Source organism: Hyaena hyaena, unplaced genomic scaffold (genome assembly GCF_003009895.1).
Source record: "Hyaena hyaena isolate Hyena2069 unplaced genomic scaffold, ASM300989v1 scaffold_100, whole genome shotgun sequence".
Lineage (NCBI taxonomy): Eukaryota > Metazoa > Chordata > Mammalia > Carnivora > Hyaenidae > Hyaena > Hyaena hyaena.
Genome location: NW_024080732.1, coordinates 2353819 through 2380108, shown reverse-complemented (window position 1 = coordinate 2380108; position 26290 = coordinate 2353819). Strand labels below are relative to the sequence as shown.

The 26290-nt window shown below is 40.3% G+C and overlaps 1 protein-coding gene across 1 annotated transcript; it reads right to left on the bottom strand.

Annotated features, from left to right (window-relative positions):
• LOC120234013 lies at nt 1-25210 on the bottom strand. The gene is made up of 3 exons (XM_039235626.1): nt 24449-25210; nt 16662-16793; nt 1-30 (listed from the first exon to the last, which is right to left on the bottom strand). Exons 1-2 carry the CDS (start codon nt 25208-25210, stop codon nt 16692-16694), a joined length of 864 nt encoding a protein of 287 aa, XP_039091557.1. The 3' UTR covers nt 1-30; nt 16662-16691.
• Nucleotides 25211-26290: the final 1080 nt, after the last annotated feature.

Genomic DNA, 26290 nt, shown 5'->3' with positions numbered 1-26290 from the left:
CCCTGCTCACGCTGTCTTTCTCTCTCTCTCCTAGAAATAAATTAAAAAAACATTAAAAAAATAAATAAAGTAGCTTTAAAAATACATATCTAGAGATTTTGCGTTCAATGCCTTTTATTTATCAATACATAAAAATATCTATAGCTTCACTTATAGGTTATTGGTTTCTTTATATCTATAGCCACAGAGATCTGTAGATCTTATACATAGCTCAATATTAATATTAATATATGTCAGTAAATCTTGTTAGTTTGAAATATACTTCCCTAATGAAGCCAAGTTGGTCATCATTTCAGGATGAAATTCTTTTTTGATATTTTTTGATAGGATGAAATTCTTCTTTATGATTTCCTCAACTATAAGGTTAACTAAGGGAGGAAAGAAGGAAATGAAAGATGATACACGGAAACAACCAGTCATGCAAGGGCATGAAGCTTAAGAATGACAAGTGGCTCAGAAGGTGCCTGTCCCTGGTTATCTAGATATCTTCTTTGGCAAGGTAACAACAACCTCTTGTTGAAGGCTCCTGGCTTCTACCTACTCTAACTGGCCCTTTCTTTGTCCTCTTTTAATCAGCCACAAAACACAGTGGGGCACATTCATTAGCCAGGGTTTCCTTTATAGCCTGGGTATACTTTTGCGGACATCAGCCAGGTGCCAGCCTTTACCAGTGGCATCTGATCATGCCTCACCTGTCTGCACCCTTTCCCATTTTCCTAAGCCAGCTTAGAATTTCTTAAAAAGAAATAAATGGAATCCTATTTGGCAGTCTTTATAAATACCACCTCCCCCCAGCCACACCACACTTACAAAACAAACAAGGAAAAGAGATAAAGTAACTTAGTTGGTCAAGATCGTTATAGTTAGAGAATATTTTGGAAAATTAAAAAAAGGACGTGGTTAATAACGTAATCATTGGTGACAAGGTATAATTAACAAAATGATTCAACCAACAAGCATGTTAGTTTGCAAATAAAGAGTAAACAGGTATTACTATTTTGCTTTTTTCTGGTGAACTTGTTCAATTATACATTTAAAAACATCACTTTTGAGGCTTTATACACATAGCTAACCCAGCTTAGAATGTTCTCCTTCTTCTTACCCTTTACTTTAAACTCCTCTTCCCTCTAGGCCATGTCGCCTTCTCCTCCTCAAACTCGCTAACACTTTTCACCTCCCCATCCTGGGTAAAATTCGCCATATCCAATTATATTTGCTCACCTAAATGCCTAACTTGTTCTCTTACTGCCTTCCCAGGGAAGCTGTAAACTCCTTGAGGACAGTCACCATTTCTGACACTTCTTTTGTTTCCCTCATTGCACCTCACATGTCCAGGGCACAAAAAAACAAAAAACAAAACAAAAGCACAATGTTTAAATATTGGGCTTGGGCTATACAATGTATCTCTATGAGCAGGCAACTGAAAAGAAAATTGAAATGTTAATCTCTATAGACTGAGAGGCGCTCTCCAATGGTAGAATTGAAGACATTTCAGTTGACTTATTGAATCTTCCAGTCATATAGTGAGCCACATGGCAGTGTTTCCCTCACTATCTTGGTAGTTGTGAGAGAAAGATGAGTTAAATGTGGTCAGAAGGTTGCTTACAGTTGATGGGGTGATTATAAGGTCCAATTCCCATTTTGTAGATGTGGAAACTGATGCTTAGAAAAGCGAAGTGAAAAAAAAATAGGGAAGTGACTTGCCCAAGTTGTGCAGTTAAGAGCAATAATATTCCACTGTTGCCCTGGTTTTTACCTCCTCATGCATCATCTGCACAATTTTTGATGCATATGAATAGCATATGTTCAATTCCTACTGTTTTTTACTTAAATAATTTAAGAAGGAATCTTTAGAATTATCAAAAAATGGCAATCTAGTGTCATTTTCTGTAAGTAGAATGTATATATTAATATTCTTTACAACACCTTTTAAAATAAAAATAATAAAAGTTGTTTTACCATCTAAAGTTCACATTTTGGGTAAACAGTAATTTACCCCAAAATCAGTATTGACCAAGCAGATAGATTAGTGTGTACTTTAGGGGTGTCTGGGTGGCTCAGTCGGTTAAGCATCCGACTTTGGCTCAGTTCATGATATCATGGGTCGTGGGTTTGAGCCCCGTGTTAGGCTCTGTGCTGACAGGTAGCTCAGAGCCTGGAGCCTGCTTCAGATTCTGTATCTCCCTCTCTCTCTGACCCTCCCCTGTTCATGCTGTCTTCTTTGTCTCAGAAGAAAAAAAAAAAGATTACTGTGTATTTTATATAGGTGCTACTATATACGTATGGTATGACCTATATTTGAAGGCATGAGATTTGAAGAATTCAGAATTAATTTAAAAAGGCAGGGGAAGAAAACAGCACTAATTCCTACCTGGCAGTCTATTTAAATTTTGCTAAAATTTGAGTTGACAATTCTATTGACTTTGAAAGGTGATCCTACTTTTTTTGGTAGATAAAACACTATAGCTTCTGAATATGTAAGACATCAAGTCTTTTCAACATGAATATTTTCTAAATTGGGCATTCTAGTTACCTGACTTCAATTGTAGTTTACCAAAGGTTAACCAGGAAATGCTTTAATTTTAACTATCATTGTTAAAAATAATTTTTGAAAATATGAAGGCATAATTTTCTATATGAGTTAGTACTGAATACCAAATGTGATGTCACTTTTCTTAGATTATGTCTGATATTGGGATGACTAAATCTCGGTTTTAAATGATTTCAGCTTTCTGAGCACCTGTCATTAACTGGTTCTCCGCTTTACTTAATGTAATCCCTTTTGACTCTTCCTACGTTACAGCAAGACTGATATTATTGTCTTTTCTGTGCAGATGAATGAATCAAGCTATCAAGAACTTAAATAACTTGCCTGGAGACAAATAATGAATGTAATAAGAACTCTCCGCCAGGTCCATCTGATTTCCAAATTCATGCTCTTAATCCCAAGTGTAGCAGAATTGGAATGCGCAGAATCCTGATCTGAGGCACACAGTCAGCATGACATGTTTTAGTCTTAAAATATATAAATTGGGTGGGTTTTTTTAACACTTTATTATCTGGCAATTTCCTTTATGACTTAGATACAATACAGAAAGAAATTCAAGTTAATTGAGAAGTCCAGGTAGCTGACTTCTAATTAATTACGCTTTAGTAACATGCAATTCCTAATAATTAAAAATGCTTTTGGTATGCGCCTAGATAAAGTAATATTGGACACACTTAAATTGTTTCTTTTGAAGTTAAGGTGGAAACATTCTAATAATACTGAAGAATCTAAATGCTGCCCAGCAAATTCATCTCCTAAATGTTATGTCATTCCTAGCTAACAAATGTTTAAGTTAAACTTTTTAGAGCTGTGCTTAAAATGTCAGAAATAAAATTCCTCCCTTCCGCTATTATAATATTTATTATTCCACTTTCCCCCTAAAAAGTAACTAAGTATTGAGAAAAAGAACCTGCTAGAATCAATACCTTTGTAACTTTAGCTAGGATTATTCTATTATTAAAACAGTGAACAAACATTATTATTGCCATCTGATAGATATCAGGTTGAAGTTCATTAAAATCATTATAGAGTTTTATTACTCAAAGTTTATTAGAAATTAGATTGTGCCATCTATCTCACTTATGGGAAAATTTTACTTCAGAGAAATTCTATTTCTCACCAACCCTAATACCTCAGGTTGTATATAAACCATCCCATCTCCTTCTTTCCTGAATTACAAAGCAGCTTGCTTTTCTCTCACAAGCACATTATTATCTGAAGGAAGAGGGACAATGAGAAACCCCCTCCCAAGTTCACACATAACCAGTTGATGTTTCCAGTGCAGTTTCACACAGTCGATCAAGACCTGCTGGATCTGACCCAGGCTTTGTCTCCAGGCTTGTCCAGCTTCTCTTCTACCCCAGAGGCAGTAAAGAACATGGTAATACAACTACCTGCACTCATATCCAGGTGTCTCCAACTGCTATTAGTCTTGGGCATGGTTTTCACCTCTAACACTTTGATTTTCTTTTTATTTGGTCTGTAAGTAGAAACAATAATAGACCTTGCCTGATGGGCCTCTTGTGAAATTTAGATGAAATAATGCACATAACATGATGACATATGATGAATACTTAATAATGTTATCTGTTATTATTAACATGGAGAGTTACTTCTGGCAAGAACCTTTTCTTACCCACTCAAACCAGGCTGGATGTCCCCATTTTACATTTCTGTAACATCTTGTCCTTCCTTGTAATACTCATCATACTTTTAAATACTTATTTAAGGTCTGTGTTCTCAGCTAGATTATATATACTTCAAGAACAAGTCTGATATTATTATTATTATTATTTATATCCATAGTGTCTAGCACAGAGCCTGCAAAGGAATATTTGTTAAATGAGTGAAAGTTATGCTGAAACTATAAGACTAATGAGTTCTTTGGGTAGACATTCAATTATCTCAATTATCATTTTTTTAATGTTTTATTTATTTCTGAGAGACAGAGAGAGAAAGAGAGAGAGACAGCGTGAGCAGGGGAGGGTCAGAGAGAGAGGGAGATACAGAATCTGAAGGAGGCTCCAGGCTCTGAGCTGGCTGTCAGCACAGAGCCTGACGTGGAGCTCGAACCCACGACCTGTAAGATCATGACCTGAGCCAAAGTCGGAGGCTTAACTGACCGAGCTACCCAGGTGCCCCTCAGTTATCATTTTTAAAAATTGATCAATTTGAAGAAATTATTGAGAGAAATCAGTATTGAGCTACATCTTAGTTTGTGATATGATCCAGAGGAAAACATAATAACAGTAGTGACACCTGCTTCATACTGCTTTCTAGTATATTCATACCTATAATTCCCTCCCAGAGGCTCACAGAATATTAGAGATGGAAGACACTCCAGAGTCATTGCATCCAAATCTTCGTTTGAGGGATAAGGAAACCAAAAGCTGTCATTGCACCAAGAGTCACTGAATTCTCCAAAGCACCTCCTACAGAAAGGCATTAGAAAAGCCCTTGGACTCTAACCATGCATTCTATGAGATCACAGTCTGAACCATAAGCTCCCTGAGCGTCACTTAAATAGCTTGTGAAAGGACAGGAAATCCCACAAAAATGGGCAGATAGAAAGAGAGGATGGAACTACAATTCAGCTGTCCACACAGTCTTTTCTAGTGTGTCTTGAGTTAGCAACAAAGCGTGGCACTCAAGGCTCAGGGTGAAGTGAAGCACAGCAAGCTAGGTGAAGCAGGCAGAACTGCTCTGGAGACACCCACCACAGCCTCCCATGCATGACTCATTTCCCACTTTGAGCCAAATGGGTGACCGCTGGGTTTATCAAATGCACCCCTCTGTAATGTTTTCTGGCCAGCATGGAGAAATCTAAGCATTCTGTCTTTTCTGCTGACTGCAGGGATCTCCCTTTAGCTTTCAACATGGAAAACCTGGGGACAAAAGGAAAATCCCTCCATTAGTCAAGCACATGGGAAATATTCTCGATAATGCTGTGGAAGAGAGTGATCTTTCACACACCCGAAAGTTCAATTAAGTTCATTTGTTCATGGCTCAAGCCTATGTGCTGAGAATACAGACTGACTGCCCAGTCCCCTGACTTTGGCTCCTCTGCAGCCTGCATACAGAGCTGTAGGGAACAAGGCATGACACCTAAACTCTGCCACTTTGGCATATTGATTATTTTAAATAAAAGTTACTTAAGAGACAGCCTGTGCAAGAAGGACACTCAGACCGTCTTCCGTCCCCCTGAAAGCAGGAAATAAATCTCCACTGTGAAAGGTACTCTCCCTGCACCAGGAGTTAGAGAGACATCCTAATTACCAGAGACAGGAAATTTAGAGCCAAGAAGGCTGTGTGAACAACCCTTGTTACTTTTTACTAATTTACTGCCACAGTCCAAATTCTGTTTAGAATTCCTTACTAACTGAAGTTCCCAAAGCTAAGTTTTCTTTGTCCTGTCAATGCCTCACAAATTTACTGTCTCTTTGTGTAAAAAGTATAAAAACCGCTTGCTCTGGTCATTTCTTTCGGTCTCAATTTCATTATTGGGTCTCTATGTGCACCTAATACAACTGGGGTTTTTCTCATGTTAATCTGTCTCATGTAAATTTAATTCTTATTTTTTCATTTGAGAGAGAGAGAGCACATAAGTGGGGAAGAGGGACAGAGGGGAGAGAGAGAGAGAGAAAGAATCTCAAGCAGGCTCCACATTCAGTGCAGAGCCTGACATGGGACTCAACCCCACAACCTCAGGGTTATGACCTGAGCTGAAATCTATAGTTGAACACTCAACTGACTGAGCCACCCAGGCACCCCTGTAAATTTCATTCTTAGTCCAACTAGACTTGGACCAAGTCTAATTGGTAACCAAGGGAAAATTTTTTCTCCCCTTCGGGGGATACTTGACAGAAGTCCCAGAACACCTGAGGAGAATGGGTGACCCAGTGGGATACTTAGTAACAGCAGAGTTGAAATGGGGGAGGTTGAAAGATCAAGGATCTTTAAAAAACAAACAAGCAAATTCACACTCAGTCGTTATTTTTCACTTTTATTTTCCTTCTTGATAGCAAGTGGGGGCGGGACAAAGATCTGGCTTGGAAGACAAGTGGCATGCCTTGGTACAGTGACATAAACCATCTGGAGCTGGGCTTGCTGTGACTGAGCACAGTGGTGGTGCTTTCTCCCTTTCACAAGGTCATCTGGACAGGGGAGCCTTCCAGGAAGTCCTTCCCACCATCCTCTGTCACTGTCTTTGGAGTCCCCTCCCCCAAATCCTTGTTATGCTGCATAAATCTATAAAAAATGCCTAAGTTTCCATCATATCTTGCCCACAGTTCTGATGGGGATTGTTCACACACCCCGAGTTAATGTCAAGCTAACACAAGGCAAGTTGTTTTAAACTGTCTAAACTAAGCAGAAGAATAGCCACCCAGCATCATAATTATTTACTTTCAGCAGCTTGAATGCAAGTGTCATTAAATCTTTACAACGTTCTGGTGAATGCCATTCATTTTCATCAGTAGTTCCAAAGAATTACACAAGGGAGCTTTTCAATTTAATATGAACGATAAATCTTATACATGGTGTGGGATCTATTGGCCTGTAAAAACTGACTGAAACAGTTTCCACAAGGGCTTATCTTGCTTGAAATAACTTAGGAACCAAGCTTTATTCTTCCTACGGGGGAAGGGGAAGGAAAGGAATAGGAGAATTGGACAAAAGGGCCAGCCAAGTAGCCAGTCAACCAGACTCAACAGAAGTGCTTGGGTAGAAGCTGTACTTATACAGAACTCAACCAATTATGTACCCATTATGTGCAGGTCTGTGGATATGCAGATCCCGCCTTCTAGTAAAGGAGATTAGATTTGTACAGAAGTACTTGAAACTAGGTAACATTAGGTAAAACTAGGTAATACTTGAAACTATAAGTAACAGGGTCATCTGTGATTATCATAATACCTATAATTTAGTAAGAACCTTATCTACTATTTGCAAGAACTGTGCAAGTGCTTGACACTCTATAAAAAGGATGCTCACAACAATGAAGGGGTACAAAGAAAGTGAGGCCCAGAGAAGTTAAGTAACTTGCCTGAAATCACTTAGCTGGCCGAGTACAACAAGCAGACTCCAATCAAGGACAAGTTGCCAAGTATACCTCCAACCAAGGGTAGCTAGATAAAATACAGGACACCAGTAAACTTGAATTTCAGATACACAAGAAATAATTATACTGAAAAGTATAAGCATGTCCCAAATATTGCTATTTTTGTTTGCTAAATCTGGCAACCCTACTCTAAATCTCATCCTATAAGGTAAGGTAGTAGGGAATTCAAGATTACAAGGGATTGCCTCTTGTCAGGAGTATCACAAAATAGCCTATTGCCTGTATGTGATTTTATGATAAGAAATATGTACTTCGTCTTTGCCCCATTCCTGTCATAGAGCTCCTAAAACCCTTGGAATTTCCTGAAAGATGTCCTTTGTTATGTTAATGAAGTAACTTCTGGAAAGCCCCTAAGGTGACAGCTGGTCCTTAAAGAACTAATCTGTGATTAGAGTTGGAAAGTTTAGTCCAGTGTCCCTCCTCACACCTCCAGAGAGGGGAGAAAGGCTGGAGATTGAGTTCAATTACCAATGGTTGATTTAATCAATTGTGCCTGTGCAATTAAGGTGCTATGAAACTGGAAAGATGGGGTTCAAAGAGCTTTTGGGTTGATGAACACTGGAGATTCAGGGAGAGTGGCATGCCTTCCTGGAGTGGGCATAGAAACTCCAACGCATTTCTCCGTACTTCGCCCTGTGATCTGTTCCATTTGGCTGTTCCTGAGTTATATCCTTTTATAAGAAACCAGTTAGTGATCTAATAAGTAAACTGTTTCTCTGAGTTCTGTGAGTCACCCTAGCAGACTAATTCAACCCAAACAGCGGTCTTTAAAGCTCCAATCAGTACGTCAGAAGCAAAGGTGACAATCTGGTCTGGCATCTGATGACAAAGTGGTCTGGGGGAAGTGCTGCAGTTTTGTAGTACTAAACCCTCAATCTATGAGATCTGACGCTAGCTCCAAGTAGATAGTGTCGGAATGGAGTTGAATTGCAGGGCACCTAGCTGGTGTAGAAGAATTTTTGGTGGTATGGGGAAAACTTGCACACATTAGAGTTTGTAGCAGAACTAGATCATATTTCCGGGCACTCCTGCCCTATTTCAGATGAATCATGAGGCTACAAGAAGCTTACGAGTTAGATAAAATTGTTACGTAAATAGTATTTGTTTTTAGTTTGGTATTATATGCCTAGCAGTGTTTAAACCTTTCCCCCTGAACCCAATTACTGCAATTAATACTATCATATTAATATGTCATGTAAATTTTAAAACACAAAATAAAAATTTTAAAAGTTGAGAGATAAAACCATAAAAAGAACATAATAAGAGGTAAAACAATCTTTCTTTCTGTACCAAACAGATTGTCTTGTGTACCCTACTTTGCACATCATTGCATACTTTGGACACATCCTTGTCCTGGGCAAGACTTATAGATAATTAATACTTATTGAAGACCTATGTGCAGTTTTTCTCACTTGGTCCTTGCATCAGTTCTAGAGTTCCTATTTCTTGCCTTTGGTGAACATTTGGAGTTAGAGACTCCTTCAAAAGATCAATAGCTTACCAAGTCCCACCCTAACCAGCAGAATAGAGACTTGCAAAGCCCTCACTGCCTTTCAGCCAGTTGCTTTGCAGGTAGAATGCCTGGGGAGCGAGCTGGGGTGGAGGCTGCTACAACAGTTGCTATTATGACCGGAGAAGGTAGGATTCAGTAGGCAGAGAGGGAAAGGTCAGGGCCTGAGTTCCTTGGGTAGGGAAAAAACGCATTATAGAACAATGCTAGGAGTGTCTGACCACAGGAAGTCCCTCCAGGCATAAGGTTCCTCTTAAGAATGTAACAGACCCCACCTACCTCCCCTCAGGTTACCCCTCTGGAATTTGACAAAAGACCTGAGTAAAGCCATAGACCACCCCGCATACAATGGAAACGAGCCAATCAGAAATGGACAACCCAGCACCTGAAGCTATTAAGCCAATAAAGGTAGACCTGAGAAGGAACAAGGGGGAAGGGAAGGGGGAGGGCTGACCAGAGAACCTTATAAAACAAGGACTCTTGCCAATCCTCTGGCATTCGTTTTTGAATGTCCCCTCTCCTTACTGTAAAGAGCTTTCCAACTATTCTTCCTTTCTAATCTTATGTTCTAATAAACTTTTGCCTGCTGCTCATTTTGTGTCCACTTCTTCATTCTCTGAAGCTGCGAGACAATGAATCCCGGGGACTGTGGTAAAAAAAAAAAAATCCTGCAACCCTAGAAGCTGGGGTGATGCTCTCTCCACTTTACTGAAGAAACTCCGGGTAATGTTTGCTAGTTGTCACATAGTTAATATGCTTGATGCTTGTGTTGGAATCTGAGACTTGGTCACAGGATCTGTGCTTTTTCCTGCTTTGCTATACTGTTTAAGATGGCTCTGAACTCTGGAGTGCCTGGGTGGTTCAGTCGGTTAAGCGACTGACTTCACTCATGTCATGATCTTGCAGTTTGAGTTAGAAGCCTGTGTCAGGCTCTGTGCTGACAGCTCAGAGCCTGGAGCCTGCTTCAGATTCTGTGTCTCCCTCTCTCTCTGCCCTCCCCTGCTCTGAATAATGTTTATTTATTCAAAGAATAAATAAACATTAAAAAAAAAAAGATGGCTCTGAACTCAAAGTCAAGTGTAAATAAAGGTTGGTATTCCCTTCTAAAAATTAAAAAAAAAAAAAAAAAAGATAAAGAGGTCTTGGAACTAACCAAGGAGCTTGAATCCAGGACATTGAATCCAGAGAACCAACATAGTTTATCAATAAATTTTTGTAAAATCCAAATTTTCCTTGACTTTTTCCTTTTTATTTAGGCGAGACAGACTCAGCCTTAGTGTTTTATTTTTACATGTGGTCTAATAATTAAAAATCTCTCTAAACCATTTGAGTGGCAGAATAATTTATTAATATGAATTTGTGAATTTTCTCCTGATGTTTTTTCCAGCTCCCTTCCCTTTAAGCCAAGCCCTTTGCTGTGCCTTGGGGAGGTTTATATGTCAAGTCACAGTGTCCCTCAAGAGATTTCTCTTCTGTTAGAAGATGGTAAAGATGCTGAAACAAGTGTCTGGGAGAGGAGGGTGTTGGCCTGAGCCTGGCAAGTACAAAGAGAATCTTGATTAATTCTGGGGGCTGCTCAGAGGCAGCATCCTAGGGTAAATTTTAAGCAGGAGAGTAGCAGAAATTAAAGGGAAGGTGAGTGTGTTTCTGAAATGACTTGCTGTTAGTCAGGATTTTACAGGCTTTAATATTTTTACCTCCCACTTCCTAACCTTGTTTTAGGACTCTAAGGCAAATTACTTTACTCTTCCAACTATAGAGAGCTCTTTTGTTTTCCTGAAGATGTCCAAGCTTCAGTGCTTTTCCTTTTTTCAAGGTCCCATAAGTTGTGGCCTGCAGTAGATGATGACTTGATAGAGAATTCAGATATTAAATATGTAACACAAAAGTTATGATTAAACAAGGAAAATAATAGCCTTTATGTTTATATTTGGAGATGGAAGGAATCTTTATTCAGACCTACAGGGAGAGAGACCTCTATTTCCCTTCCCCTACTCCTGACCTTTCTACTTCCTTTGTGTTACTTTTCTAGAAGCACAGAGGGAGTCCAGACCCCAGGACCAGGTGTGCAGAAGCCATGGAGCTGCCAGACCTGAAATCACACAGCCCAGAACAAGAGACAGTTTGGCAAAGGTTAGGGAGGATGGAGAACTGGTGATGGACATTAGAGGCTCCCCAGCATGGGTCCAAGTGCTTTATATTTATATTAGAACTCAATTCTTATTTTCTATCAAGTAAGTACTCACCTCACCTCTACTTTACAGATGAGGAAACCAAGGTACAGAGAGATTATGTGACTCACCCAAGGCTACCCAGGTAGGAAGATGCAGACAGAGCAGAGACTCACACCTGGAGTCTGGCTCCAGGGTCTGTGCTCTTCAATATGGTGCTATGCTGACCGTGTGCTGAGGGAACAAGTAAATGCAAGAATTCATGAATGCTTTCATATCATGGAAATTTCTTTTTTTTTTTTAATTTTTTTAATGTTTTATTTATTTCTAGGAGAGAGTGAGAGAGAGCGTAAGCAGGGGAGGGTCAGAGAGAGAGGGAGTCACAGACTGAAACAGGCTCCAGGCTCTGAGCGGGCAGTCAGCACAGAGCCCGATGCGGGGCTCGAATCCCCGAACCGCGAGATCATGACCTAAGCGGAAGTCGGACGCTTAACCGACTAAGCCACCCAGGAGCCCCAATATCATGGAAATTTCTTGACCCTTAGCCCAATTTTAGTGGATAGGGAGCCCTGAATATATCAGGTACTAAATTTATTTCTAGTCCAGGAAGGTGGGGTATTGGAGCAAGATTTTAATGTGGTTTTATTAAAAATAACAAAATGGCTCTTTTTTCTGAACATGATGCCTGCTGTAGTTACAGTTCATGAATAGCTTATTTTCTTCTTTTTCCTTGTCTTAACAGAATAGGAACCAATTTTTTCATAAGGCAAAGTCTGCAGCATAGGCCAGTCAAGTCTGCCAAGGAAGGGATATTAAAGTTATGAATTATTTGGTCTGTCTTCATGATTAAGAGGTCTAAGAGGTCTTAATGATCATTTTGCCAGGGAATAAAGATGCAGAAAAGGCAATCTATACATTACTGTTGTGAACTGACATATTGTTATAGTGTCACAAAGTTCTGACCCTCATTTTTGTTCAGGGGTCACAGTCTGCCCACTCCCAACCTGGATGATGGCTTTGGATTGCTGTCTGAATGACAGAATCCTTCATGTCCCATGGGCAAGACTGTGGTCCTTCCAAAAGGTGCAGCATTCAAAGAAGCATTTCAAGCCCATCCTCCCCTCACCACCTCCCTGCACACTCTGACCAGAAATCGCTTCAGATTCACTAACTTTGACCCATTCCTGTGTTTCTGCTGTCTCCTATCAACAACGCTTGTGAAGTGGCCTTAATCAGTTGCCATGACTGCTTGCCCCTGACACCCCTGCCACCTCCTAACCTCCACAAAAGGAAATCTTCCAGGGTGAGGAGAAATCTTCTTGGCCTAAACCAGGCCAAAGAAAGATTCTTTCTCTAACACACAAACATGGTAGTCTGTGTCCAGATTTTCTGGTCTTGACCTCAAATTTTCTAATGTTGCATTAAATTATGCATGTTTTTATGCTGAAATATGTGCTTCTTTTCACAATATTTTATTCAGCAAGTGTAGTTTATTATTTTAAATTTATTTTTTATACTTTTGAAAAAAGGTATAAACTTACAACCCAGAAATCTTAATTTTCAGTTTGGAAAACACTCACTCTATGTGTATATGATTAGATTATTAATGCATAAGGAAATTCACACATGAACCTAGGAGAAACTCCCAAAGCAAACCCTCTTTACATTCGATCAATCAGCCACGCCTTTCCTGCCTTCACTCAGATGGCCTGTGAAGCCCATCTCTAGTATGAATCCTCCCCTCACAATATGCAGCAGAGATGGTGACTTTTCTTCTCAAATCATGACATGCAGATAGTAGCTTGTGGTCATTACACAAAGTTTTAACACTTTGTCTTTATTCTGTTGATGTTTCTTGTATATGTCTAAAAATGCCTCTTTGTATATGTTTGTCTGCCGCAACCTCAAGCTTACAGGAAGTAGGAAAAGAACCTCCCTCCTCTTTTATGTTTACAAAAAGGACCTACAGAAACATTTAAAAAATTCATTTACTAATGTTTAGAGTAACTTAGGTGGTCAATAGTATAATTCCTTCTAGTTGGATTTAGGTAATGCTGTTTTTCTCAAAGGACTTCAGAGGTTACAAACAATCAGACAACCCAATAAATTCACAGAAGGTAGCCAACCATAAATCGTTCACAAAACAGCATAAAAAGATGGAAAAGCAGTTTGTAGAGAAGTGTAAGAAAAAGTTCACTTATTAAAACAGATTGAGGATGAAAATGGAAAGAATTTTGTCATTAGCTTTCTCAAATGGCAGGAAAGTATGAATGATTATTTATGGTGAAAATATTTATTTTATAGGTTGTTCAAAGCATGGAGTAAAGCTGGCTCTTTAGGAGAATAGTTATCATTACTGAGGGGACATTTTTCACAAAGATTATTTGCAAAGTAGACTTAGGAAACTAGGTCAACAAGCTGAGCCAAAGAGAAATATTACTGTAATTCCTTGGCCACAGGCCCACCCAAGAACATTGGTCTAAGCCACAAGAGAAATACATTTTCATAAATATACCACTATGTTAAATTAATGACCCCAAAGATAGTTTGAAATTTTATTCTACTTTGGATTGACTCCAACAGTGCCAACTACTACTGGTGCCTGACAAGTCACCAGCCTGGATGTGTCACAGTTTAATGCCTTACAAATGCAAAGTGCGGGGACTGAAGGACATGAGCAAAGAACTGAAGGAATTAGTGAAAGAGGAGGTCACTCAGAGTAGCTTTGCCATAGGCAACCTAGAGATTATATTTACGGAGCACCTATTATGCGCAATGCATTTTATAATGATACAGAGGGAAGATTTTTCTATTTAAATACTAAACATTGTTATCCTAAACAAAGTCAAACTTTTCAAGGTTACAACTCTATCATTAGAATTCAGTTTCATTCAGGGAAATCTCAAATACTTGAGTAACTGGAATATTCTCGCCTCCTCTACCTGTCTTAATCCTTCATGAATTCATCATACCTCAACAGTTCAGAGCTAACGGACTTTGAAGAAAAACTTAGAGCTCCTTATCATCCAGAGGAAGTTAAATTGCGTGCCTCAAGGACTTTTCAGTAAGATTAGGAAGTAGGCAAGAATATTAAATTCTCTAATCTGCAGAGTAATTGTAAGGCAGTTTTTTCATAAATGCACCCATCCCTCCCTTAACTTCTGCCTCTCCTGTCTAAAACTCTCCAAAAGCTCCCCGTTGTACTTAGAATAAAATTCTAACTTCTTGTTTGAGTCTATGAAGCTCTACATGATCTATCCTTGCCTATGGCTTTGACTTTTCTAGTAACTTATGCTCACTATTGATCCTGCAGGTACAGAGGATTCTTGTGCTAACCCTTGCCTTGAACCTTTCCCATCCCGAGCTTCCTTGGCTGGCTCCTGCCTGTCATTCAAATCTTAGTTCAAAAGTCACTTTCCCCATGAGGCCAATTCTCACTTTCAAATTGAACTTCATTGTAAAACATATTACCTCACCCCTCACTTCTGTTTTACTTTCTTCCAAGCACTTGCAAAATCTGAAGTTGTATGTTCATGTCTTGTTTACTCGTTTCGTTTCTTACTCCTACCAGAATATATGAGGAAGGACTTTGTCCTACTCATTACTATATCCCAGTGCCTGGAACAGTGCCTGCCAGATAGTCAGTGATCAAGAAATCTGTACTGAATGAATCAGCCCAGAAATTATTTCTTTAGCAACTATTCATCCAGATTGTGGCCATAGTTATAGAAAGCAAAAATACCGTGTCTGAACACACAAAATCAGAAGAAAAAAGTGTATTAAAATTCATGAGATTTTCTGCTATAGACAAACTACTCAACCCCTTACACAGAGCAATTTTACTTTTTCTTTACACAATTAACTTGATTTATAATTTAAACAAATTTGTTATCTAGTTTCCTGGGATTGTGGTGGATTAGAAAAAGTATATTAGATGTAGGCACATTAATAACAGCAAGAAGGAAAAGGCCAACCTGCAGGAAGTTGAAAAATTACTGAAAAGCAATAAGGACACAGACAATAGAATATTTGGAGACATTATGTATAAAAGCAAATAGTCTTGGGGCACCTGGATGGCTCAGTTGGTTGAGCTCCAACTTCGGTTCAGGTCATGATCTCGTAGTTTGTGAGTTCGAGCCCCGCATCGGGCTCTGTGCTGACAGCTCAGAGCCTGGAGCCTGCTTCAGATTCTGTGTCTCCCTCTCTGTCTGATCCTCCCCCACTCATGCTCTGTCTCTCCCTCTCTCTCAAAAATAAATAAAAACTTAAAAAAACAAAAAGCAAATAGTCTTACCAATGTAAAGTTGCCAACAAATAATACTACTATTGTAGTGATTACTCAAGTTATCAATAAAACTATATTATGTTGTATATACCTCTAAAGAAACAAGGAAATAGTAAATATCAAGTACTTCTGAGAAAAGATTTTATCCAAAATATTATTTTTATTGTTATTTTAAAGGCTAAGCAAAATTTGGTTTTCTGAGAGAACTATTTCTATGGAACATGTTAAAAACCTCCTTCCTTCCTTCTTTCCTTTCTTCCTTCCTATTCCCCTTCTCCTTTCCTTTCCTCCTACCCTTCTCACAATGAGAACTGTGTAGCTAACCATGTCCTTTATAGCTTGGATATGTAGAAAGCACAGATCCAAATCTGACTTTCAATAATACCAGCTCTGTAGGCCTTTATGACATTTTTTGTTGTTGTTTTTCTAATTTTGATGTGATCTTTTCTTCATCTTGATCCTTATTTATATTTTCCTACACCAGATTATTTATTACTATTTACCTTTCCCTTTGCCATTTTTTAAATTCATTATTTGTGCTATAGTTGCAGTGCACTTGAAATCCTTTATGGAAAAGATTGAGTACATATAAACAAACTCTCCTGAGATCTTTCTGCTTATGATTGGGATAAATGGTGCGACTTTTTAATTGTTACTTCGTACAATCAGTTTGAGAATTCAATAAAGAGAAACAAAGCTCTTTGCTGATAAAGTGGGATTTTCAAATGACAGAACACTGTAAGTGCTTGAATAATGCCCTGAAGCTTTTTGGCTCATAATCTGCTGGACCTGGTGATTGAAAGGTTAATACAAATTCACACATCCTGAAAATTGAAAGTTAGATTCCAAAAAGTTAAAATTGATGAAATATAATCACAGGAAATATGTACAACACAAAGGGCAGCCAAAAAAGGAGTCACAGCTACTGATTACTTTAAAATGAGGGAAAGTGAGCTTCCTAAAAACACAGCCCTGCAATAGCCCAGCAATGTTAACTATATGGAACCATCATTCTTTCTTTTGCCCACCTTTTGTTTTTTTCATTGATATGGTTCAGTTCAAGGAATCAGTATAGCCCAGTTCAACAAATGTGGCTTATGTTTGAGATTTTTGTTGTTCTTTCTTCTTGAATTCTGTTGGTCAGGAGTCCCAGTGAGTTGCTGTAAAGTGGAGGAGATCACACGCAGAATCTAAGATGGTTATCTGCTTAGTATGGAACCCCACTTTCACTAAGGACTTACATTTGTGTAAATCTTATAGCATCTTATCGTCTCTGAAAAATCCACAAGAAAGAAACATATTTGAAAGAGAAAATTTACAATGTCATAGCCAGTATCAGATTCTGAAAACAAATCTGTTCATAAACCATATCAAGCAATAGTTTGATTTTAATATATTGCTTACTTCAGGGATGCTCTTTTAAAATTTCCCCAAAGTCTATAAAAACTGACTTCCTTAAAATTTGAAAAGACTCAGATAAGATATTTATACAAAGCAATCAGTTTATAAGTTTTAGCTGACAACACCCTGGCAGTGTTTTTGGTCATTTATTTGTTCGTTGTCCACATTTGCTCCCCTCCTCGCCATGTCCCATTAATTTCTAGAAACTGTCCCTTTCTAACACATACATATTCATCACCATTTTTGGCCTATCAGCAGACCTGATAGTACTTTGTGAGCTGTACTTGCTCCTGCACCCACGAAAATAAACTGGGGGGATACCCAACCCACATTGGTCCAGGAAGCCTCTTCCCAGGGTATTGGGAAGCAGTCCTAAGGGGTTCCAGTCTTGGTCTGAATTGTCTCTGAGAGGAGATGTAAACTGGGAATTGTGGGTGGCCATATTCCTCCCTGTGGAAGAAGGGGTAGAGGAAGCAGATGTGTAGAAAGAAAGAAAATGATTCAGAGAAGACTACAGAGAGGAGCAGGGGCCAACAGAGAAAAGAGATAAAGAGAGACCCCTGAAAGTTCTGGACCTCTCATTCCAGTTGGTCTTGAGGCCCATCTATGCCTCTGTCCTTGGGTTCTACACTTACACATGTATCTTTCTTCCAATGAGTCCCCTGCATTTGGGATAAAATATCCCTGAGGATTTTTACTGTACACAACCAAGAATCCTAACTAGAACAAGAATCCTAATAGAACACCTTTGTTCAAGGGCACAAGCTTTCAAAGTTAAACTAAGGCAATCTGTTGAAATTAATTCAAACTAGCTAAGTGAGGACAAGTTTCTTCATCATTCTAGGTCTTACTTTCTGATTGAATTGATTGCCAATATTTTCTTTGCTGAATAATTGATTCAAAAGGCTAAAAATACCTTTCAGCAAATTTATTTCCTTTTAATATGGGAGAATAACAAAACACAACTCTTTTGTGTATAGTCAAAAAACCTAACTTTAGCTCCTGTCCAAATGTCTCAGTCCAAACCTAATATTTGAATAATGTTACTAATATTTGGTAAAAACAATTAACATTCAAGATTTAAAAATTGGGTATATTTTGGTATAAAGTGTTTTAAAGTACAATTAGTTCTTATTTATCCTCTGGATGTAGAAAGGCATGTAATTTTACCAATAAAGGAGTTTCCCAACTTATAGTAACTTCTAAATATGATGGGCTTTTAGAGATTTCTTATCAAAAGCTATAGTTTAGGTTGAATTTCCAAAATATAGGCACAAATGGATTGGTGAGAACCTAGAATCACAGAGCTAGATGAAAGGAAAGCAGTCTAATCTTTTCACATTACAGATAAGGAATTAAGACCCAGATGAAGAGACTTGCCCTTAACTTAGCTGACTTGAATCAAAGAGAGGGCCAGAGCCCCTGTGTCCCAGCTCCCACTCCAACTGCTTTTCTCTTATGTCACAGGAACCCCCGGCTGTAAAATGTCCCCTGTGTTCCTTGCCCTTTTCTTCCAATCAAGATGCTGAAGTGTATATAGTTCCATGAGGGTAGCACTTGTACAATGATCACAGGACGTCTGTGTTTGAATGTGAAAGGAAAGGGTAAGGAGAGAAAAAGAGCGAGAAAATGTTGTCATGGGAATGCCAAGGCAAATCACAAAATAAAAAAGAATTGAAACTCAGTCTGCTCTCTCAGACTTCATTTATTCAAGGAATAAATCAAGACATCTGTGTCAAAACCAATGCAGTGTAAAACAGACTAAAGATAAGCTTTTCAATGCAATCAATACTGTCTCCTAAGTACTAAAATCTTTTAAAAGGGACATCACCACACATCTATCTATATTGCTGTTAAAACTACCACGTGGGCATTTGTGTAAGCTCTCTCTTTGTTCTAATTTCTATTTTAAAATTCTAAATTGCTCACCAAGAAGGATTAATGTAAAGATGGAATTACCATTTTATGTTCAGAACAGTTTCTAAGCTTACAACAGGTCAGAAAAGTCAAAGATGTTGGGTAATTAAGTGTTTACCCCACATAAGATATTGACCTCTTCCAGGAGTGGTTAGGTATACCTGGTGGGGGGCAGGGAGGGGGTCAGTATTCAACTCCAGAAGGGAATTTAATTCAAGCAAAATCTGTTAGAGAAGGAAATATCAATCATTAGGAGATAGAGAGCTGGGAATTCTGGCCCTAAAATTCCATAGAGGGGATTTGTTTTATTGCTCAGAAAAGCCTTTCTGAGGTTCATTCCATCATTTATTCATTCATTCATTCAACTAATTGTGAAGTGCCAGGCACTGTGCTATTCACATATATAACCATCCCAGCGCCCACTGGAGTCCCAGATCTCCCTGAAGAGAGAGGAGGCAAGCCCAACGTAAGTGTCTTCCTTGCAGTGAAGTCACTTGACAAAATCACTAATCTTTAGAAACAAGCTGAGGCAGATGAAATTAAATTGTTTTAATACTTTTATTTCATTAAAGAGTTTCATTCATTTTCTGAATTCATAGATTCATGATCATAGCAAGTCAGAACTGGAAAGATCTCAGAGAACAAAAGTGATAACCTAGCTTTGTCCAATGAGTTGTCAGAGGCTGCTTAGCTAATTATCTAGTTAGTCGGCAGAACCACAGCTTCATTTTCATCTCTTAAATTCCAGTGCCAGTGACTTTTATGCTAAATAAAAATTTTCCATCAAAAACTTACAGACTTATATTTCAGACATTGGTCTTATTTTAAAGCAAAACAATCCAAGACACAGAAAGTTAAAACTATTTTTTCTAGTCTGCTTGCCAGGGCCTGCCTATAAGAATATAGTCTACATCACACTTCTATTCACTGTCTTAAAGAAGAACTACCCAACCTCTAAGCCTCCCATGGACTCCTCGTCTGTCTGGCTCATTCTCCAACTTGAACATTCCTAGAAGCTGGTGATAAAAACTCAAAAAGGTGATTGCTTTTGAGATGAGAAAGGAGGAAAAGAAAAGGAAGACCAATAGAGAGAAGTAAAATTTCTGGTAAATTTAAAGCTATAGATGAAAATTGGGGGGTGGTTTGTTGTAAAAATGGTATTTGGGGGAAGATCTTTAAGATATATTTCATTACTATGATTTAAATGCCAAAAGTCATTGTTACTTCCAAACATAAAATATGTAAGATATAAATACCTGGTTTTAAAAAAAATTGGAAATTTTCCACAATGATTGTAGAGAAAACATTTTCCCCCTCTCTTTTGTGTTGTGTCTGTTTTATCTTCATATTGTCTTTGTATCCTTAGCCCCAGATTCAAGACACACATCAACAGTTCCTCTCATTCCCACAGAGAGGCAGCAGAACATGGGGTCCAAGATAGCCTTAGGGCAGCTCTGGCCTCAGACCACGGAATCTTTTCTGATTCACACTGACAGACTTACCACAAAAATGTTACAGCCCTCAAGTTGGTATTGCCCAGAGCTGGAACTCCATGTCCTCCAAACCCAGGCCTTCATTCCTTCTAGAAAGCAGTGTTTGTTCACATAAGGCTTGTCACTAGACCTGGCATTCCCAAGCGTCCTTCTCCCATCCTCTCCACCAGAGAATATAGAAGTATAGAGTCCCAGGTTCCAGGAAGTAGTGGGTTACCCTCCAAGGAAATCTCACCCGCTCAGAAGACCCTGAGAGAAGGCTGAAAGAGCTCTGGCCTGCAAGTGGATAACGAGAGTTCTGTCCTGAGCTGCCACATCCTAGTCATGGGATTTAGCAAGTTGCTGACCGTCTACAAGCATCTTGTCTCTTCATCCATGAAGTGGGGATGATAATAATGTATATCCTATCTTCATGGAGTTTTGACGTTTTACTAAGAGGAAATAGTGCATTGGAAGCCTTCTATTTGCCATAGAGTGCTATAGTTGTTTTTGCTATAAATTAAAAACCAATCAATTTGATTTGCTACACTCACTCCCTATGATATTTGGAAGGATGTCAGTCAACAATTTTTATATTGGATTCCATTTGTTTCAGCTGTGAGAGAATAAATTTAGCCATCTGGGGTACTGTGAAGAAGAGACTTTACACTTAAGATCCAGATTTTTCTGCTTAGAATGTTGATACAAGGACTTCAAGCCTATGAAACACATGTAGTCATAGACTTTGCTTCTATATAACCAACATTTCACTTTAATAAATCAATCACATTTTTCATGAGTACATCAGGTTAAAGTTTCCATTATGGGTAAAAAGGGCTTTCCATTCATAGGTGACAAGAAGACGTTTTTAATCAGTCTGCTGCCACTTTGCAGTGACTTCTACAGCTAAATTCCAAAGCATGAGAAGACTAGAGAATTCTCATACACTAGTCTATCAAATCCAGACATCTTAATCTGCTCAAGACTGGGCAGATAGAAAACCTCTCTCTGTTAATTGTACTCCTTTCTCAAAGACAGAAGACCAGGCAGGGGTCACCTGGCTAACAATAGCCATAAGGCATTTAAAGGACTTGTGGTCTGAGGGTGTTAATTTCCCAACTCCCATCATTCCTGTGCTGGAGAGAATCACAACGTTTGACCAGCAACCTCAAGGATAAGTTTTTGTAGCGCTGCTTTCTTCTTCTTTTTTTTAAAAAAAATTTTTTTTAATAGCAATTTTGGTTTTTTTTTATATTTTTATTTATTTCTAGAAGAGAGAGAGACAGCGTGAGCAGGGGAGGGTCAGAGAGAGAGGGAGTCACAGACTGAAACAGGCTCCAGGCTCTGAGCTGGCAGTCAGCGCAGAGCCCGACGCGGGGCTCGAACCCACGAACCGTGAGATCATGACCTAAGCGAAAGTCAGACGCTTAACCAACTAAGCCACCCAGGCGCCCCTTTTTAAAAATTTTTTAATGTTTTATTTATCTCTGAGAGAGAGAGAGAGAAGCAGCATGAACAGGGGAGGGTCAGAGAGAAAGGGAGACAAAGAATCCAAAGTAGGCTCCAGGCTCTGAGCTAGCTGTCAGCACAGAGCCCAATGCGGGACTCAAACCCATAAACCATGAGATCATGACCTGAGCCCAAGTCGGACGCCCTACCGACTGAGCCACCCATGAGCTCCTGTAGTGCTGCTTTCTAACCACCTTTAGTCCTACCCTAGATGGACAGGCTACATGGACTCTGTGCTCTCTCATCCTACCCAGGTGACTCAGTGATTTTCCTCTCTTCTTCTCTCCCTTAAGACAAGGCTACTGAGGGCCCCTTTTACTGGCCCAACACTTTAGTACACAAATCTAAGTTTATAGTCCAGAATCTTACAACGCTTAGTTTAGATGGAGCAGTGTCTGGGAGCCCATTCATAAAAGTTGCTACATGAAGCAGACAACGCAGAAATATACCCACTTGGACCAACTCCCAAGGTACCTCTCCCTAGAGAAATGGCTCTGAGGCTTTGGTTTATATCCGGACAGTGGGAGGGGAGAGTAGGAAAAGATAGAGTTTTCAAATTATCAAACCAGCATCAAAGTACATAAACAAGTACTGTGTGACCCCACATAGAGAGACAGGGCTCTGACGCATGGGTATGCCATTCCTCCTAAATCCCTGTAGGAAATGAGCGATACAAGAACTAGGAAGGAATGTAAACTATTTCTTAAGGAAGCAGGCTAGTATCTCTTTTCTTCCAAGAATTCCCTTCTGAATAGAACTTGGGCTCATCCTTTCTCCCCAATTCTTTTTTTTTTTTTTTTAATGTTTTATTTATTTCTAGGAGAGAGAGACAGCGTGAGCAGGGGAGGGTCAGAGAGAGAGGGAGTCACAGACTGAAACAGGCTCCAGGCTCTGAGCTGGCAGTCAGCACAGAGCCCGATGCGGGGCTCGAACCCACGAACCGCGAGATCATGACCTAAGCGAAAGTCGGATGCTTAACCGACTAAGCCACCCAGGCGCCCCTTTTTAAAAATTTTTTAATGTTTTATTTATTTCTAGGAGAGAGAGACAGCGTGAGCAGGGGAGGGTCAGAGAGAGAGGGAGTCACAGACTGAAACAGGCTCCAGGCTCTGAGCTGGCAGTCAGCACAGAGCCCGATGCGGGGCTCGAACCCACGAACCGCGAGATCATGACCTAAGCGAAAGTCGGATGCTTAACCGACTAAGCCACCCAGGCGCCCCTCCCCAATTCTTAACTGTGACTATACAGGTTCCCAGTTAAAAGGGGAAAGAGAAAGGAAGGATGGTGTGTAGAAGCACATAGGAAAGAGTCACAGAATCTAGATGAAGCCACATCATTTCCAAGCCCATGGAAGACCCATTTTTTAATGTAAATTTCATCCATTTCTCCTGTGAGGTCCCTGAGAGTCCCTTCTGTGTCCACCTTCCCATACCCCAACAAAAGTCCCCATTCTTCTCTATGATCCCACCAAACCCAACACACATGCTCTTCCTCACCCTCACCACTGTCACCTATGTATATGCAAAGTAGAGCAAATTGTCTAAGATTTTTAAAAAGGGTAAATAAAAGCATACTTTTTAAATTTGTCCATCCATTTTAGGAGCTGTATACCTGAACTGGGTGGAGAGAGCACCAGCACAATGAGGAGGTTGAGTCAGAGATGCAGAGAATAAGATGCCGATAACAATGAGCCAGCATGGCCATGATTGGAGATAAAGCCCATAAGAGCTAGAAGAGACCCTGAAGACCACCCAGAGTTATCTCTTCCATTCCTGCTGGGAAATGAAGGCTGAGAGGTCAATGCCCAGGGCTATATAGCCTCTTGGGTTGGGGCGTGGGGGGAGATGGGAGGTACATATGAGGGCTTTAGAAAGTCAAGCATCTAAAGATGTGGCTGAGTTCCAAGGCTGCACTCCAGTTATGAAAACCTCCACAAAATTCACTGAAGCCTCCTCAAAGTGCCCAGAGCCTATTCCAGAGAATAGGTTTTGCTTCTATACTTTTCTTTTTGGAAGGGGGAGAATTCCCCCCTTCTTATACCCCTCCCCATCTGAAATTGGAGGTATGAGCCTCTATTTTTCAGGGTGGTTATGAGGTAATAAGAAATGGGATATAAGAAAATATCTGGCATAATAGCTGACAATTATAGGGTTCAATAAAGGTCTATGTACCTCCTTTATTCTTCCCTCTGGTCTTCCCCTAAAATATGTACTTCCTTTTCTTCTCCTATCTTTCTCAGAAATCTTGGGAAACAGTTATTCATCCTCTCCTTCCAAACAAAATGTTGCTAATGGCTAGGAAAGGTGGCAGAGCACAGAGGAAAGATCCAGGCCTAAGGCCGGGGGACTGTGGCTGATGAGTACCTCTGCTACTGAGGTTCACTCTATCGACAGTGCAGGGGACATCCAAGTGTGAGCAACTGGGAGCCTTAGTGGGCACATCTGTCCCTATTCGCTATTCTCTCTACTACTAGGAACACCTGGGATCTGAGGATTCAGCCACATAGGCTTTCTTACCTTGAGAGGCAGAGCGACAGGCAGGGCCGGGTAGCTCTTGCTGGTCTGAATGGGCGGACAGTATCTGTAGAGCCTTGCTCTCCTAGCTCGCACAGTGGTGCTGGTGCCCTCTTCACAGCTCTTGGGGAGAACCTGGCAGGTGGCAACACCTCTCCTCAGCATAGCACTTTCACCTCTGTCAGTAGTGTGAGCCAGGCTGGTCTGTGGAATTGAACATCCCAAAGCATCCCAAGACTGAGGGTCCATGCTCCACAGGTCCTGGGGGACAGTGATGGCTGGCCAGTGCTTCCATCCCATGGAGGGATTGCTGCTTTCATTGCTCATAACGGGAGCTGGGCTAGGAAGTCTGCATGACAGGGGCTGTAGCCGTCCAAATTTCCTGGAGGCAGGGGCCGGGGAAGGCCTGTGACGTGGGGATCTGCAGACGCCACCCCTTCTTACGTCCAGATCCTGGGGTTTTTCCTCTCTCTCCTCCTTCAGAGCAGAGCAACTGAAAGCAGCTGGTTCCTGTGTCCCAGAGTCCCCCTTCTGCAGCAGGCAGGAGGGAGGAGCAGCCAAGCCCTGTGTGTGCCTGAGGTCCTGGCCTGCCAAGAAGCCAGTCCTGGGACTTGGGAAAATGTGTCCCTCCTCTGGCCCCCCGGGGGCGGCTGTCCAGGCTGCAGCGGCTGGAGACTGGGAGGGGAGAGCTTGGGCAGGGGGGGCCTGCAGCTGGATGAAGAGGAAGGAAGTTTTCATCTGCTGTTGCGCGGGCTGTTCAGCCATTTCCTCCAAGGGGGTAGGGCCCTTGTCAGGGTCGAGTTTCAGACCTCAGTGCCCAGGGATGCAGATGCCAGCAGCTGTGGACAGACATGACTTGGCCCCATGGTTCCACTGACAGCCTGAGGAAGCAAATGACACACCTTTAGCACCCAGGGGCAGTCTTCAAGGAGCAGGGGATAATGTTGCTGTGAGACTGGACTCAGCACTCACTTTACAGCATTACAAAACCAGACTGACTGATGGAGAACACTCTAGGAATGAGAGGTGGGAGGGGACAGTCAAGACTCAGCACTCTCACCTTGGGGAGTCTGATGGAATTCCTTTTTCTTGATTAAATGTCCCCTTCCCCATATTTGAAATGAAAACATTAAAGTTATTTGTTTCGTTGTTTAATCCTGAATTCTATATTAGCTACCTTTGTTCTTTGGTGTCTGACTTGTGAGACACTGTGTGATATGTAGATAAAGCTTCCAGGACATTTCAAGGTGTACGTTTAATCTACCTTGCTTGCACTGATAATGCGCAGTCGTTTTAATGAATTTCCTCTTTAAACTCTGTGGTTATTTAGGAGTTCCCCAGTGTTAGTCCCATAGACCCATATCAAAATACACGGTATCAAACACACAAACACACACACACACACACACACACACACACACAGAAATAAAGAGATACAGATGAAAAAAGGATAAGGAGAAAAAGAGAGACAGAATGATGAAGTAAGAAAAAATATGCAGATAACAAACCAGATGGGAGAGGTTTTTGCTTGTTTTAAATAAATACTTCAGCCTCTCGTGAAAAGGCTAAAGCAATTCACCTGAAAGTTCACTGAGTTTACTTTCAGAGTGTTACTATAGGATCAATAGCTCTCACAATAGAGAAGAACATTTTGAGTCCTGTGGCCTTGTTCCTGAGGAGAGAAGTGAGTAGAATGTAGGAAAAGTCTTTTCTTTTCATTTGAACTTGACTGAAAGGGAACTAGGAAATTATACTCTGAGACAAACTGAGCACATGCCCAGAAAATTGGCTACTTGGCCGCACATGAGCCTGAACTGTCTCTCTCTCCCTGACCCCTGGCCAATA